Below are 18,622 nucleotides of genomic sequence, written 5' to 3' on the forward strand. Positions count from 1 at the left end.
TCAGTCCATCTCCGCTTCGTATTTCTGTGAAGAACAGTATCACTACAAATGGATCAGATATGTGTGTGACGGAGGTTTGTGTGTGTTATCTGCGTTCTGTTGTTCTGTTCTGCCCTCTTAGCTACCCAGAAGCATCAGTCACCTGGACAGATGATTCTGGGTACTCGTCCACACCACGGAAAGGTGGGCCAGTCCCAACAGTGCTTGTGATGTCTCAATTGAAGACTCTGCCCCACCTGATGTTCCCAAAAGGTGGACCAGATTCCTCTAGGGGCCCACTCCAGAGGGAAAAAAAAAGGAAGGGAGAGAGAGGGGTTCCCGTGGCGTATTAAAAAAAAAAAAAAAAAGAAAGAGAGAGAGAGATTCCTGTGGCGTATTAAAAAAATAAATAAATAAAGAGAGAGAGAGAGAGAGAGAGAGAGAGAGAGAGAGAGAGAGAGAGAGAGAGAGATTCTCTCCCCCTCTCATGAGGTCTTGTCAACGATATACAGAAATTTTTCTAGCAGGGATAAGGAGGTGATTATTATTTTTGCATAAGGCAATGGTCAGGCCACACTTTGAGTACTGCATGCAGGTCTGGAGGCCTCATTTTAGGAAAGACGTAGTTGCTGGAACGAGTACAGAGAAGGGCAACGAGATTAGTGGGGGGAGCAAACGGGGGTGCTCTTACCAAGAAAGACTTAAGTCCTGCAAATTTCAGCGTGTGGAGTTAAGGCCTTGGATGGGTTAATCCTCTCAGTGCTGATAGGATTCTTCCTCTTGCTCAGATTACGAATCTGAGGGGACATAAATTCAAATTGAGGAAAGACAGATGCAGAATAGGTGTGAGAAAATTTGCTTTTAACCAGCGGATGGTCGATTGTTAATGCTATTAGTGATGTTGTTACAAGGTCGAATGTTTATTCGCATCGTTAATCATAGAACATCGTCGTTTTGTGAGCTTTGTGCCAATCATACGGCGTGGAAGAACAAAAAACAGCAGGCTCGTGTAGCGAGATTTTGCAGAGAGAGAAAGAAGGGGCAGAGATGACTCTGAAAAATGTGTCTTGCATTTAGTGTAGATAATGTGCGTGTTATGGTAAGTTTGAAAAGTGGAGTGGAAAGGGTACTAAAAGAGAAGATTAACGCTTGATGATAATATGTTGTATGCCTTCCTGTGAAATGGGATGAATACTTGGTGGACATCTGTTACTACGTAGAAAGAAGTGCTCAAAGAAAATATAGATTTAAACAGTTTCAATTAATGTATGCTCTGAAATAAAACAGGCAATAGCCGGATTGAATGAAGCACATGTATTGGCTTCCTTTCGGTATACATTTGGGTAAGCTGGTAGAACAATGGCTGCCACTGTGTTTGAAGAAAAGGTTATAAGTTGTTATTTGGATTTTAGGAGCATTAGCAACTAAGGCCATATCATTCCCTGACCTTTTCGTATTTGGTGGTGACGGGATCGAACCCCGGTCTAATCAAGAAGCGTGTGCTACGCACTGCTGCTCCTGGCTACGGAGGTGCCAGGTTAGAAGTGGCGAGAAAATCGAAGTTTTCGCAGTAACCAAATTGTAAAGTAGGAGAATTTTGTATTTGAACACGAGTTAGTTGATTGACTTTGGATCATGTGTGTGATCCTAAAGGAGTTTTGAAAGAAAGCAGATGAATGAACTCCTCAAGAAAATAAAATAATAAATAAAAATAACAAACTTCCAATGAGAGCAATCATAAGGAAGCTGCTAACTCTAGGCGTGTTATCTTCAACTTAAAATTATTCTGTCTTGAATAAACTTAAGTTGGCATGGCATTAAAAAAAAAATTGTGTGTTACGCCAACGTTTAAAAATCTGAATATAGCTTGTTTGTTTGGGGATTTATTAGGCGCATCGGCATCTGTGGCCACAGTGCGCCAAATATGAGGCTTTTATCCTTAGGTATGGCGAAGAATGTTTTGTTCAAATTTATTATACCAACAGTTTTTAAATCTTCCACTTCCAATTTGGAAATTGATTACTATAACAGATTAAACCTCTTGCCACTTTGCCGTCTCGGGGTGGTTTCCTTATGGGAATAAACTGTTGATAATAATAATAAACAAGAAGGACAATTCTGACTTAGTCATGACGCATTTCTACCATCAAAGATTCTGTTCTTTATTTCAGGAAATACTTTATTGCTGCGTGTGACTACAAGTTCCGGTTGAAAAATGATTCCGTATAAATGGCTGTAATAGCAGAACTTTCAATTTGCAGGGCATCGTTTTGTTGACAAGTTTGTAGTACTTCTTGGCGTCGTTAAAGGTAGAGAAATAGCTGAAGCAATAGATGTTTCGGGGGTCTGTTCTGTTAGTGTCACTGTGAGTATCTACCAGACGCTATTATAAAAGTAGAAAGAATGTACAGTGATCCTTCATTTGGTGAACTGAAATGCACAAGGATGCTTCAAATGTTGCAGATTATCCGAAGTCATGCTTGGGTTTAAACAGTTATAAGTGTGAGAGGATATCGAACCAGGTGAGAAAAATAAAAACTCAATTCAGTTCAGATCTCTTTCTGGTGAAGCTCTGGAAATGATCTCGGCACCGGGGCATCGTTATAAAAACAACTTTGATTCGACATTTTTGAAGAGGGAAAATCTGCAACAGGATCTTTCTTCAAGCAGTTATAATCAGTTAATATCAAACAGAAATTCACGGACAAAAAAAAATCTAGGCCAGCTAATATTTGAAAGCATGTACTGGTAAATAATACTGTGGCTGTATTTTGTTATAAAGTGTACATGGTGTCAGCGAAATTTCATTTCTACAATTCTATGACCTTTGAAAAACCTGCTGATTTTTCCGAAAAAATCTATTTTGCTTTAGCGCTTTTTCTTTTGATGAATGAATAGCTTCATTTTCTGGCTGTTTTGGTCAAAACCTTCTTTGTTTACAGTTATCCGATCTCAAACTTTTCGAAACTCAAAAGTTGGCAGGTGTGTTCATTGTGTAAAGTGATCAGGATTAAAGATTATTGTACAATACTGATGTAGAATTATTGTATTTTAGTACTATTGCGTTTTTATTTCGCTCGCACATAATTCGGTGTGATGCTTGAATAATACACTTGAAAGATCGTAGAAAATTAAAAAGTGATTCTTACCGAATCTAGAACAAAGTCAAAGCAGTTTCGTGCATGCGTGCTTCAAAAATTCTCTCCGTAGGCTATTAATGGGGAAATAACTTATTGGTCGAAAATAAATTTGATAATATTCGGTTTGGATGGGTAAATATATGGTTTAAACTCTTAACGTTTAAAATTAAAAAAAAAAAAAAAAAAAAAATGACACGAGAACTGTTGTTGTTGTTCTAGGATTTTAGGCGTATCAGCAACTAAGACCATATTGCGTCGTTTATACATTATGTCTGTAAAATAAGTGTGTTCGGTGGTCGATTTGCCAATTTGCTGTACGGGAAACCCGAGTTTCCGGGAGGAAAAAAATCATGTCATTAGAATCCTGAGCGACTAACTCAATCACGTTGTCAAAAACACCCATAAAAATTCCTAGCATCAGTTCCGGTATTCGAACCCGGGCTTTTTCCATCCGGAGCGAAGAGGACGGTGCATATATGCACTGCTACCCGCGAGGGCTACTCGAGGAATATTGAACCGTTAAAATGTAACAAAATTGTCTTTACTTCCGGTGCAACGTGGCCAGAGGGTTGCGCTGACGAACACGTCCCTCCCGCACCAGTTCGTCCTCCAGATGCTGAATGGGACATTAAGATCGCAGGATTAGAGTTGTCATAACTAATGCTTAATGTCTTCTTTCGTGTTCCTCAAACTACTCTTTCGCACATTTCGCTCGATGGATGGTTACATTGTCACCTAGGAACTACCCCTGTCCATAGGCGCAAACATGTAACATCACTGGGTGTACTCGATCCGCAACGATGTTCAGATAAGTTCTGGCGTTCATAGTGTCCTAGGATCAGGAGACCAAGAGAACACGGAAACATTCTTCACAACATTAGTCTTCGTCCAGCAGCCTGTACTATCAAAATTGAATGGTTCAATGCCATCGGTACTAAATAGCGCAAATGAGGCCTTGTTGAATTTTTCGCTGTTTGCGTTCTTGCCACCAACACAGCCGTAATTTTCAGTTGGTGCATTCCGCTGTGCATTTTTGATAGGGTTCTTCACACCGTGCGCGTTATGTCACGTTTTTATCAACGATTTCATTCATAATCGGCACCAGACTTCGAATATCTGGCTCCATCATCATACATTTCTGGCTGGTTGCGACTGTTCACAGATGTTTTTCGTTCGTTTTCTTTTCGTCAAAGTCTCTAATCACAGTAGTCGAACAGTTTTTCAAAGATTCTAATGACACAAGTGCAAGCTGTCTTTTCTGTTGTAGTGCCTACTGAACGAGCATGACAACCATTCCTCTTTGAGGAATGTTCGTTGCACCATTCTTGATACACCCTTGAAACTGTGGTGCGTGAAAAGTTCAGGAGAACTTCCGTTTCAGAGATGCTTTGCCTAGCACGTCTTGCACCTACTACCATGCCACGTTCGAAGTCCGTTAGATCATTCCTTTTCTCCATTCTTGTTACGGTTTGTACACTTAACTGATACTAGAAAGGTTATTCTGCTGCATTTATATCCACAACTGTGGTCATGTTACTTGCAACGTTGTGGGACAAACCATCTGTGTGCACTGGAGGGGTGTACCTAATAAAGTGGCAGCACAGAGTATATGCACACAATGCTGCTTATAGTTCAAACATCGATGTTCATAATAAACCGTCCAGATAACGTTTTCATTTTTCGTTGGCTGCAAAACTGCTCCTTTATGTTACTGACTAATGATAGGATTTCATTTTGTCAGTTTATATTATTAATAACAAAATTAATCGATTTTATAATAGCTTATATTTCAAAAATCAGGAAACAATAGTTATCACAGAAAAATAATAAAAATAATTTCAAAAAGAGAAGCACTGCTAGCGACAGTTACCTGATCTTGTTACCCAGTCTCTTATCCTTATATCTTGAAGGTCTAATATATAACATATTTTATCTATCCTTCTTCCACACTGCAATAAAATAAAAATAAAAAATCGATTTTAATATACCTAACACATTGAAAATTAATATCTGTATTCTAAATTTAATGTTATCACGTGCCAGCAACCCCTTTGTTATCACCTGCCAAGCAAATGGACAAGGGACGGGGGTGCTATTTGTTGTTAACATATGCAGGCGGCCCTACAAGGTTCTGCACCCCGGTTATAAATACAAACTGTAACGCTTAATTGCGTAGCGATTTTTTCAAAATAATATATGCGATTATAGGGGCAGACCTTACAGGATCATGGGCATGTGCCTACATGGACACGAAAGCTGCACGTGTAAGGCAGTATGAATATTTTCCCTAGAGTGGGCATAGTGATTTTTTTTTCCTTGTTTCCAAGACCAGCACATAATTCTTTATCCGTGATTCCCCTTCTGCTCGTGCGTCGCCATTTACCTCTGTGTATCTTTTGCACACTTCATCCATGTTTTCGGACACGTCCTCCTTCGAAAATCCCTCAGAAATTTCCCATCTACCAGCAGTGAGGCTGGATATAAAACAATTCTGGATTGTTTCAGATTTAACGAGAGTCCATACATTGGACTCTAGTTAAATCCGAAAGCATCAAGCAGTGTAATGGACTTTGCAAGTTTTGGTGCGCTATCGAATTTTCCACTGTTAACGTGACAAATAGTCCTTTTCATCATAGTAATAGTTTTTTTTAAATTTTAATAATTCCTTGATCTAATGGTTGTATGGAGCTGGTCATATTTTGGAGAAGAAAACAATTTCCACGGCTTGGATCTTAATATCAGTTTTGTGGAATGCGCAGTTATCTACCAGGAGACAATACCTTTCGCCTACCCGTGTCTTTTTCAATTTCTATGAGTAACTGTTTAAATGTAGAAGAGGTCATCACGGCACTGCAGTTGGATGCGTATTTCACTGATTGACACGCAGGCATACTGGGGTGGCTGATTTACCTATGATGAGCATCTTTATTTTATTCGTTCCTGTCCAGATGCATGCAACGAGGGCTGTTATTCTTTCTTTGTTCACCTTGGCTCCAGTTCGTTTTTCATTTCGGACTCGAGATCACCGTCCGGGAGGGCTGGGTAATAGACTCCCGTTTCATCAGAAGTATAGATGGTCTCTGTTTTGTAGTGCTCATTGTTGTCAGGCCAAACATAGCGCAGCTAATGCTCCGCTGCCTCCTTGTTGTGAGTTTCCTATTCATTGTGGTTTTTTGAACTGAATCATTCCGCGCTGACACCATCATTGAATCCTTTGTCGATTAAAAGTTCCTTGCACATCAGTTGCTTAGCTAAAGCTTCTGCTTCTTCGAGGAGGAGTGGCCTGGAAATTGGAGTGCTTTAAGAGCACGGGCTTTGGTGTACCGACGAAATAGTTTCTTTGACATCATATTTAGTTGATTCTCTTTGTCGTTTCTTGTTCGGATTAGCATTTCCTATGAATTGATCCACGATTGCCTCCTAATTTGTTTCGATTCGCGACATTGCAATTGTGATATTCCACAGTCCATAGTGTTTCCACAGTGTTTCATTTTGGGAAGCTAGAAAAAGGAACTACCGTATTTAATTAACCTTTTCAGGTGTTAGAAAATGCGAAATTCGATTCGGATTGGGTATTCAAAAAGGCGTTATATGCGAATAAGCGTTATATAATTAACCGGACAAATTTGTAATAGAAACATAAGAAATGGCTTTTTTGTGATTTTTTTTTTTTTAATGCAAATAAGTGTTGTATGCAGCTAAGTGTTACGCAATTAAATGTTACGGTCTGTATTTTTGCTGGTAGCGTATGAATTTGTGTTAAATTCGAGACCTCTGGCTCAGAACTTTGTACTGTTGGCAGTACAATTTTCATAAGCCAAACTGTTTTTAAGTAATATATTTGCACGACATTCTGGTTTAAGGAATAGTATATGTATAAGGATAATATAAGGAATAAAGAAAGTTTTCAGTTGCGTTAATTTAGGCGTTGTACTAAGAGCCCAGATGAATTCGTTGTGATATTTGAATAATCACATGATAATTTACATATTAAAGATCACAGAAAATTTGGAACTTTCTAGAAAGAATCCCTGTTGGCATGCAGGAACCATACTTTGATGAATGGATGCAAAAAAAAAAAAAAACCCTACTGAATAGTTATCTTTTCCTTTAAACGTTTCTTGTACATTCTTGAAATAGGCCTCTGGGATTGAGCATATTTATAATATAAATTTTTAGTAGTTTACACTAACCTTGCGTTGAAATAATAAAACAAGGAACAAAATTAATAGTTTAATAACTGGTATTACTAATTTACAATAAATTACTATTTACAAAAAAAAAAACATATAAAATATACAGAAATTAAAATCGCTAAAATCTGAAGCTTTCGAAGGCTCTGCCTTCTTTCTCAACAGTGAGCTTTATTTTTGCGGCGCAATCTTAAATACCCACAGGTTCACCGCACATGTCACGTGATTCAATGACACGCGCATTGTTCTCATGCGTAACGGAACCGGAAGTAGCTCGGGAGCGCGTCACGTGAAATCGTTCATCCCCTCCAAGAATCACTGTCTCAAAGAGGGGGTGAATACGCATACCCCCCTATCTCTATTAATGTTGCTCCCAGTGGAACTAATCCGCAAGGTCTCGAGCCACTTGCGGTTCCAAAACTGGTTGATGATAGCAGCTTCGTCCGGGGAAATTGATGTTGCTTCTCGCATAATCTGCATTCCTTATTGCCTTCGCGTGCTCCCCTAGACGATCCTTTAAACGCCGTTTTGTTTTCCCCCACATAACATTCCCCCACAATCCGGGCACTTAATGCTATAAACGACCCCACTTACACTTTCTTTTGGAATGGGATCTTTCACTGTGTGCAACTTACGCCCTGGCAGCGTGTCTGATGATCCCGTAATACACGGTCTATTCGTTCGGTGCGACCCGGATAACAGGGAACGTATGCGGTGGCTATCGGCGTAAATGCCTCGCCTCTCCTCTGTTCTCCTTTGATATACTTATTTATGATCCTCTGGGGGGTAGCCACACCTCAGGAGATCCGCCGTGACGTGCTAAAACTCTTTCTTTTTATCCTCGGAGGTGCTACAATGTGATTTAGCCCTGTCTGTTAGTGCTCTAATCACACTGTTCTTGTGATGGTTGGCCTGAGCTGAATTATGGTCTGAATACTGACCTTTACACATAGGTTTTCTGTAAACCCTAGTCTTTTAACACGGGCCTTCTCTGTAGACCAACACATCCAAGAACGGTAAAACCCCCTCCTTCTTCCACCTCGGAGGTGGAAGAAGGAGGGGGGTGTATAAATGGGGAGAAGCCATTAAGAAAATTCAAAACCTCATCTTCATTCCCTTTTCGAATAATTGAGAACGCATCATCTACATATCTTTTCCACGGACGCGTAGGGAGAACCATATCACTAAATATTCTAGCCTCGAGCTCCTCCATCGCTAAACTAGCAATAATCGCACTAATGGGGGAGCCCATTGCTTCCCCGTGAACCTGCTTATACATAATGTTACAAAACACCATAGTGGTACTTGATAAACATAATTCTATACCGTTACAAATATCCTCCACGTCTAGTTGGGTCCTACTACTTAAGGTGACATCGTTCTGTAAGGCCATGTGTGCACAAAGTACCCCATGGTTAATTGGAATACATGTAAACAGAGATGTCACATCAAAAGATATCATGGTTTCATTTTCTTCTATAGATTGTTCTCTTATAAAATGTACAAAATCCTTGCTGTCCTTAACACTACACTCAGAGTCCCACTATCGATGCCAACAATTTGGCCAGGAAATCAGATAATGCATATGTAGGATTGCCTATAAACGAAACAATGGGCAGATCTGAGTGGAACACCCACTTTATGTATTTTAGGCAGTCCATAAAACCGAGGTTTTATGGACTGCCTAAAATACATAAATTGGCTTCCCGTAGCATTTTAATTTCTGTATATTTTATTGTATTTTATGGTATTCTTTTTCTTTTCATATGCTTTTTTTTTTTTTTTTTTTTTTTTGTAAATAGTAATTTATTGTAAATTAGTAATACCAGTTATTAAACTATTAATTTTGTTCTTTGTTTTATTATTTCAACGCAAGGTTGGTGTAAACTACTACAAATTTATATTTTCATGTACAGTTTGGATTTGTTTATGAAATCTACGAAATAAAATGACCAACCACATATTTCCCTTAAGCATTTCTATGTCTGTAAGACTAGTCTACTTGTACTGGTTGCAAACTTACCTCCTGAGATTTTTCTTTCATGAGCCTTAAATTATCCTCCATTTCATATACAACCATCTTGTAGAACTCCACCATTTTGTGAACGGAATTTAACAATCCTATAATATGAAATATATATATGAATGGAGGAGAACTGTACCAATGATTGTTTACATAAAATATAATAAATTATGATCTGTAGTCGTCTCTGCACTGTAATGGCTATGGAGTTTCAATAGTAATTCAAAATTCCATGTCCATTTTTAAAAATTCAAACGACCATAGTTCCCTAACCAATCGGAATCGAACGCACGTTGCATGAATTTTTTTCTTATTCTGGAAGTTAGTTGCCCACGAGAATTTTTTTTTTTTTAAAAGCTGTATATCCTTTACATAAAGACATATACGCTATTCTACCAAAAGTTGTGGACATCCCTCTTATTGCAGGAAATTTTGTAGTTACGAAATATGTAAATATTTTGGCAAATAAAGGTGATCATCAATTAGCCGGGAATTCATTTCAAATGTGCACCTGAACGATAGACACGTGGAAACTCGAGCAGTGATAGCCCATGGATGGAATATGCCTCTGTATCCTATTGCCCAGGAATTAAACTTCCCCAGGTTTATAATTCATAATATAGCGAAGAAATTGAAACTCTGAGGTGAGCAATGATCAGGTGCTCCTAATATACTAACTGACAGTTGCCCACTCACCATGAGAAGGGTGGTTACTTCATTTCGTCATCAGACCCTCGAAAATCTGAGTTATAGTTAGGTCAAGACTCAAGCGTATGTTAAGCGCCAAAGCAGCTAACTACGAGGCGCCATTATATAGTCTGTAATTGCGTTTATTATTCGATATGGGTCACGATATGCTGCTCTCAACTGCTGACTAGAAAGAAGATCTGATGAAAGGATCACATGAGCTTCTAATTGGTTTATTAGATTTTTCATCTCATCTAAAATTGTAAATTCATCTCAAACTAAGGAGGCAGCGCTCTAGATTTCTTCTCATAGACATACAATTTAATCCATGGCACTCGTGAAATTCTGAGCTGCTATTGTGAAACTGAATTAGAAGAGGGATATAGGAAAGTTAGGGAGCATGAAATTGAGCATGCTACAGCATAATTATATTTAAACATTTTTTGATATTGCTTACCTATAATGTCTATTTTGTTCACTAGAAGCACTCGAAGTACACATCCTTCTTTATCACATCCTAATAGTCCTCCTCCGTAGTAGCCGACTATCACCTGTTTGTAAAAGGAGTGCAACTGTATTATACATAGTTTGCATAAGGTGCAAAATTCTCGTAATTTGATAATTCCTTTTGATAATTAATTTGATAAGAACCAAATAAACGATTGGTATTTTGATATTGATTTACGTTTGTAAATAATTATAAAAATTATATTTAAGCAACACGCAATTCAATGCACATTTTTTCTTAATTTATTCTGTTTTTGGCGTCGTTGGGAATTTTTTGGCCTCTTTGGGCCTCCTACTTCCCGTCACTGGTTGGGAGTTTCTTGATACATCGACTGCTTTGAGCATAGTGTACCAATTCTGATGTTACCAGATGGGATCTTTGTCAGGTATCATATATATTCAACGACAAATTTGCATGATGTGCGGTTACTTTATAAGCTGGAACAGGAAAAGATGGATAGCAGGATGGCTTCAAAGTAGGGGGAAGAGGGTTGGGATAAATAGTTATTCCTCAGAGTGGGTTAATGTAAGAAGTAGGGTTCTCCAAGTATTGAGACCACTGTTGTTTTTAACTTTCTTAAACGACATCGATGAAGGGATAGAGGGCGTGATGTCTAAATTTGCAAATGATGTAAAGATCGGTATAGAAGTTAATGATCACCGCCAAGCAGAGTTTTTTTTCAGAGTTCAGGAATGGTCAGAAAAGTGGCGGCATTGCTTTAATTCAGCAACGTGCAAGATCTTATACGTGGGAAACAGGAACCCAAAAAAATAACTTATACGCTTGGTGGAGTTGAAGTCAGTAGTGGAATTTTAGGACTTGGGAGTTACGATACGGTCTGACATGAAGTTCTCCAAGCATTGTAGACAGGTTGCAAAGGTCCATGGCGTCCTATAGATCAGTGATTCGCGAACCCCTTTCAACATAATATTTTTCATGCGAACCACTAAGCCTATATTCTCTGAAATCGTGTAATATTTCTGAATTTTTATTATAAAATATTTCCAGTACCACGTTTTTATAAGCGACATTGCGTAATAATAATTTTTATTATTAAGTATTATTTATACTTTGTAAAGCAGGAAAAGGTCTCTTGTCAAAGCTATTGGCCGCAATTTTTGCCTATCTCTGTTCCCACCACTGTCAAAACCAGATGGTTCTGTTGCCACATTAGCCAAAGATAAAGCTGACCTGCTAGCATCCTGTTTTTCTTTCGACTCATGTATTTATTATCTTGATAAATCACCTCAAACCATTCCAATACACTCCATTCAATGTCTCCTGTGATCTTTCGTCAAAAGGATGTCAGAAGGATTTTGATGAATCTTGATGCTAAGAAAAGCTCCAGGTCCTGATGGTATTTCTCCACTTGTTCTCAAAACCTGTGTCCCTGAATTTACTCCTCTTTTGTGTCGTCTTGTTTCACTTTCTTATTCCAAAGGTGTGTTTCCTTCTGCTTCGAAATTTGCTCATATCCAGCCAGTTCCTAAAAAGGGGTGACAAATCGCAATGGGACGATTATCGTCCCATTGCGATTACTTCTACTCTTTCAAAAGTAATGGAGAAATCTATTAACCGCCAATTCTTAAACTACCTGGAAATGTTTCATCTGATCAACGATCGCCAGTATGAATTCCGTCAGTGTCGATCTGCTGGTGATATATTGCCTTATATTACCCATCTATGGACAAATTCAATGGAAAAGATTCATGAAACTCAAGCCTTTGCTCTTGACATTTCAACGGCTTGCGATCGTTTTTGACATAAAGGTCTTCTAAATAAGCTTCCATCCTATGGTTTGCAAGCTGTTCTTTGTAATTGAGTATCCAGTTTTCTCTCTGACCGCTCACTGAGAGTGATGGTAGACGACCCCTCTGTCTTCCAACTTTTCCAGTAACGCTGGTATTCCACACGGTTCAGTTTCACTCTTTTCCTATTGTATATTAATGACCTTCTTCCATTGACCGAAAATCCTATCTATAGATTTTCTGACGATACCACATTGCATTACACCTTCCAGTTTGAGAAACCTTGCTCAATCAGCTTCAAATTCTCGAGTATCCACTACAAAATCCTTAAATGCTGATATCCGGGTAATTGTCTAGTGGGGCAAAAACATCTTAATTTCAATCCTTCTAAAACTTAGTCCTGTCCTATATCTCGCAAAAAGAATTCTTCTGCTCTTATGCTTATCTCCGATGAAGATTTCTATGCAAGATCTTGGGGATTACCCCGACTTCTAATCTCTATTGGCATAAAGCACATTATAAGTACTATTTCCTCTGAATCTGAAAAACTGAGTTTTCTCTTTCGCTCTCGGCGTTACTTTTCTTCCAAACAGTTGTCGACTCTGTAAAAATCGCAAATCCGGCCTGCCATAGAATATTATTCCTACACCTGCCCCCCCCCCTCAAAACCTTTCTCAGGCTTCTAGATTCCATTCAAAAGAGGGCAGTTAGGTTAATTAATGACTCCTCTCTAACAGAGTCTCTCCACTCGCTCTCTCATAGACGCACTGTTTCTGCTGCATGCCTCTTCTACAGATACTTCCATGGGCATTGTTCTTCTGAATTGGCTTCTATAATTTCCGCTCTCTCTTTCAAAACTGTCCGAACATGTGCCGCCACCAGCCAACATCCATTTACTGTCCAACTTCAAACTCACAGAACCAGCTTTTAACAAAAAAAAATAAATAAATAAATTTCCTTCTTCCTCATTTATTCATTCAACTGCCATTTTCTGGAACAACCTTCCTTCATACGTATTTCCTGAAAATTACAGTCTACAGAAGTTCGTCTAATGCAACAAGTATCTTCCTTTATCTTTTCAACCTTCAAACCATGCTCAAGGATTTTGCCTAAATGGATGTCAAATGATCCAATGAGACTCGTGGCAGAGAAGAAAAATGCATGGGATGCATATAAATTATAAGGCGACACAGAAGCCTATGCCAGGTATAAGCTAGTCTGTAATCAAGTCACAAAGGAGGTTAGGCATGCGAAGGCAGATTACGAGAAATCTTTGGCAAAGGATGCTAAGAAAAACAACAAGGATTTCTTTACTTATATAAACTCTAAAAGGAAGGGGATTAATCTGATTGGTCCGCTTGACATCGATGGTTCGACTGTTGATGATCCTGCTCAGATAGAAAACAAACTGAATGAGTATTTTACATCTACATTCACACATGAGGAGTTATTAAGGGAGGAAAATGCCAGAAGATTATCAAATTGTAGCGGGGTGCTTAATGATTTTGTAATAACTGAGAACAGAGTGGAGGAGAAATTGTTGAAGTTAAACATAAGAAAGATACCTGGGGTGGATGGGGTCTATCCAGTTATATTAAAGGAGGTGGCAAAGGAAGTAAGCAAACCCTTAGCCATAATTATGAGAGCATCCTTGCATTCAGGGGAGGTCCCCACGGACTGGAGATGTGCAAATGTATCCCCAATTCCCATAGGGGGATCGGAGGGTGACACGAGTAATTACGGTCCCGGGTGCCAAGCGATTGTGACTGAGCGATTTCTCTGTGCTTTCACTGCGATTCTCAAAAGGTGAATTCTAGTTCTCTTTTACGTTCTTCTCCTTAATAAATCCTTTTATTTAATAGCAGCTCTTTTTTCAAAAGTACTGATCGAGAGCAAGAAAGGAAAGTAACCTTTCTTTTTTTCATATTTAATAGACTAACTCCTACTAATTTCGCTTGGTCACACCAGGCACTGCTCCTGCCTCCCCGTGGCGGGGCCGGTAACCTTGGCAGAAAAGTTTATCTGCCAGGGACTAAGAGGAGCCAACATGGAACAAAATATGTTTCCATCTCTTCAGCGAGTTTTTCCATCATTTTTTCCATCATATGTTTCCATCTGTTCGGCGAGAAGAAGTGGTACTCGCACGGATTAGAATAGGGCATACCCATCTGACTCACCTCCATTTACTCACCGGCGATGATCCTCATCGTACTTCAACAACCTTCAAAATCTGCCTAATCTTCAAGAACCGTTGACATTACATCATATCATAGGAGAGGAGGCAAATATTAAGGAACTTTTTTGCTTTTTGAAACAAATTGGAGTGTATAATCTTTTATGAATAGATTTTAGAACTGAAATCAATTTGAACTACTACGTTCTTAATTATTTTCTGATATAACTACGAATAGGCGCACTATAGCCATAGCAGCTAATGCGCCAATAAACAACCATACCACACACGAGTAATTACAGACCAGTTAGTTTAACTTCTGTTCCGGGTAAAATAATGGAGTCACTGGTTAAAGATGCATTACAGGATCATCTAGAGAAGCAATAATTCAGACACAGCATGAGTTTGTTAAGGGTAAGTCTTGTCTGACAAATTTGATTGGTTATTATGGTGTGGTTTCAAAGGAACTGGATGCAAAAAATAATTTTGATATCATATATTTGGATTTCAGGAAAGCTTTTGACACTGTTGCGCATGGAAGACTATTGTACAAATTGGAGCAGAATGGTATTAAGGGTAAGTTGCTACAATGGATAAAAGGATGGTTGAGTGGGAGAAGACAGAGGGTGGTAATCAATGGGTGCTGATCTTCGTGGACTTGGCGCCTCCGTAGCCAGGTGGGAAGGAGCAGCAGTGCGTAGCACACGCTTCTTGATTAGACCGGGGTTCGAGCCCGTCACCACCAAATACGGAGAATGCGGAAAGGTCAGGGAATGACCACCGCATATTCCCGGAGAAATATGACCTTAGTTGCTAATGCTCCTAAAAACCAAACAACAAACAAACAAACAACAATCTTCGTGGGCTAATGTTATTAGTGGAGTCCCACAGGGTTAGTTGTTGGGTACACTGCTGTTTTGTATATTTATCAATGATATTGATGAAGGTATATCAGGCTTAGTGTCAAAGTCTGCAGATGATACAAAGGTTGGTAGGGTTGAGAAGTGGCAACTGAAGTGGTAACATTGACAAATGCAAAGTACTACATATGGGTAGAAGTAACCTCAGAGAAACGTACCAACTGTGTGGTAGTACACTTAAGGTGGTAGAAAATGAAAAAGACCTGGGAGTAATTGTGCAGTCAGATATGAAGTTTTCTGAGCAATGTAGACAGGCTGCCAGGGCAGGTCATGGGGTTTTGTCAATGATATATAGGAATTTTGCTAGCAGGGAAAAGGAGGTGATTGTTCCTCTGTATAAGGCAATGGTCAGGTCACGCCTTGAGTACTGCGTACAGGTCTGGAGGCCTCATTTTAGGAAGGATGTAGATTTACTTGAGCGTGTACAGAGAAGGGCAACAAGATTCGTGAGGGGAATGAAGGGACCCTCTTACCAAGAGAGGCTTAAGTTCTGCAAATTGCAGTGGCTGGAAACTAGGCACCTGCGCGGTGATCTGATTGAGGTGTATAAGGCCTTGAATGGGTTGAGCACGCTGAATTCTGATGGGATCCTTCCACTTGTTCAGAGTACGAACCTAGGGGGGCATAAATTCAAATTAAGAAAAGACAGATGTAGAATAGATGTGCGGAAATTTGCCTTTAGCCAGCGGGTGGTTAATTGGTGGAACAAACTTCCATCTGTCCTTGTGGAAGTTGATAGGTTAAATAAATTTAAGGAGGAACTAGACAAACGTGTAGAGGGAATTGTTTTGTAATTTTTTTTTTGGCTGATGCTGTACAAGCTCATACACTTGCTTTCTTGCATCACTTTCCACTACTACTACATTACTAAGTACTATAGGTTCTGAAAAAAAAAAGTACCTATACATAACAATGATCCTTGAGAATAAAAAAAAAAAATACCATGGAAAACATTTATTGAATATGATATACTATAAGATGGTAAGGAATTATAAGGAATTGTGGGAGTTGCGAACTTCCACACTTGTGGTTCGCAATTATAAGGAATTGCGAACCACCGGTTGTGAACCGCTGTTCAAAGTGTCTTTTATGTAAGACTCGTGAACGTAGCCAATTATGAAATCCTTCATATTTAACTTGATTAAGAAGTTTCCACTCAATCGGTGTGATGTCGCTTGTGAAGAGGCGCATATACTTCTGTTAACCATAAAAAAGAACAAAATTTCACTTAATTTAAGAAAAAAAATTGTGTGCCGAGCACTCATAGCTGGAAGTTAAGTGAAACTACTTTTGAAACGTTTATTATTTAAATGTTACAGCGGTTTAATATTTTACAAGTTTATTACAAAACGTTTTTACAGATGTCTCCTTTGTATTCAATGGAGGTGGTTTCGGTGGTCGCATTGCATGTATACGTGCTCTGTACGCCTTACAACGCTCACTATTAGTCTTCGGCATGTTTGAATTATAATTTATTTTTTCGTCGAAATTTTTTTATGAAATACAGTGGACAATGACGAAAGAAATATTTTGGTTTTTCAATTTTTAAAATCGGACTGCTAGAAGCGGAGATATAAGCGATTTAAAACGTAAACGCGGCACGTCTGCGAGTTACAATGCGGCCGTGCTGTAGGGGCACTGATTGCGTCATGCGTCGCTGCTACGTATTGCAGACGTCATTCCGTGTCGCATTTTCGTTTCGATTTTTGTCAATCCACTCCACGGGCACAAGTTACTCTCATGTGAAAACTGCCTAAGGCGCGCCTAAAGAAGCTTCACTTTAAAAATCGGACCTGAAATTTAACGCACTGCGTACATTAACGAACTTGTTTCTTATGATAAGAAACTTGATAACATTAAGAACGTTTTTACGTACTTAACGTTATTAAGTTCTTAATGGCTCCACGCAAGTGTGGCATTTTTTCAATATTGATAGATGCTAATGGAAGTTGGACTTTTCTTAAGGAGGAAAGATCGATGATTCAGTATGCAGTGCCTTGTCAGATGGACAGGTTTTAAGTAATTTTGCCTTTGGGAAAACGAGTTGGTTAAACAACATGCTGGATCTCTTTAATTTTGAATTAGTTATCTAGTTAATTGTATTGCGTATTGTGCCCAATCACGCAAAGAGCACTTCGTTTAGCACTTCAAGAACTTTTCGTTGCTGGAAGCGTGACAACTTAGAGAAAATAGTACTGTTGATAAAAATAAAATAAAAAATCAGTACATTATATCGATGTTAAAAATTTAAACTGAAAATCATGTATTTTTATAACATACATTTAAGGTACAAATTTCTTACCTGGTGAGGAGTGAAATCGGTGGTATCGGCTCCTAATTTTTTCCTCCAGCTGAGATGCTAAAAACAGTACAAGAACATACAATATACTATAAGAATCAATAGTTCAGTTGTATGCATTAGTCTTATATAGTACTACAACTGCCATGAGGTTATGATTTGTTGCCTGGCTTACAGGCAACAAATTAGATTAATTAGATTATACACAACAAAGTAGAATCAAACGTATGTAGAAGATTGAGATTAACTGGGATGCCTGGGATTTATTTGGGAGACATAAATATAAGAGGGATGTTTAGATATAGACTGTATTTGTGATTTAAGGAAGCAAAAGTTAGGTGTGTTGGCGCTTGGGTTACTCATTCTCGAAATGTCTTTTCCTCAATTGAAATTCCTCGTTATTTGGCTGTTATTCTTTTGGATTGGTTTATTCTGTTGAGTACTATCTGCCGGATTGCGTTTCGTTTACATTTGAGGAAGGTGGCCCGCTCTTTCCTGTACTGTGGTAGTCGGTGGAGTTAGTATTAGTATTAGTAATAGTAACGGCCGTATGGTGCAAGAAAGCTTATGGCTTATGCTGCACCAGCCAAAAAAAAAAAAAAAAAAAAAAAAATCCGAACAAAACAATGATAAAAACAAAAATTAAATAAATAAATAAATAATAATAATTAATAAATAAATAAAAATAATAAAATGAAATTAAAAATTAAATAAAAAGGAAATTAATCCTATCATCCTATGCGCTTCCCTTACCCGAAAGTACTATCCAGATGACCTTTGAATTTCCCCAAACTGTCGGCCTCTACCACCCATGAAGGCAACTTATTCCAGTAATTTATAACTCGCTGGCTAAAATAAAACTTCCTGCAGTCCAATCTAAACATTTCCCCGCGTAACTTGAATTTATGTCCCCTAGTTCTAGCATCATTTATAATCTTGAAAATTTTGTCCT

The 18,622-nt window shown here is 38.6% G+C and overlaps 1 protein-coding gene across 2 annotated transcripts in view; it reads right to left on the bottom strand.

Annotated features, from left to right (window-relative positions):
- The window catches only part of LOC150081802 (SEC14-like protein 2), a 99,049-nt gene that overhangs the window by 43,928 nt on the left and 36,499 nt on the right, over positions 1-18,622 (bottom strand). For both annotated transcript variants that reach the window (XM_090379681.1, XM_090379682.1), the window contains exons 5-8: positions 17,674-17,730; positions 10,480-10,573; positions 9,336-9,433; positions 4,990-5,068 (exon numbers count right to left, since the gene is read on the bottom strand). In XM_090379681.1, coding sequence (XP_090235807.1) covers positions 4,990-5,068; positions 9,336-9,433; positions 10,480-10,573; positions 17,674-17,730 — 328 coding nt within the window. The remainder of the gene's footprint in view (positions 1-4,989; positions 5,069-9,335; positions 9,434-10,479; positions 10,574-17,673; positions 17,731-18,622) is intronic.

The sequence above is a fragment of the Mastigoproctus giganteus genome, chromosome 8 (assembly GCF_048544385.1).
Source record: "Mastigoproctus giganteus isolate SK-2022 chromosome 8, ASM4854438v1, whole genome shotgun sequence".
Taxonomy (NCBI): domain Eukaryota; kingdom Metazoa; phylum Arthropoda; class Arachnida; order Uropygi; family Thelyphonidae; genus Mastigoproctus; species Mastigoproctus giganteus.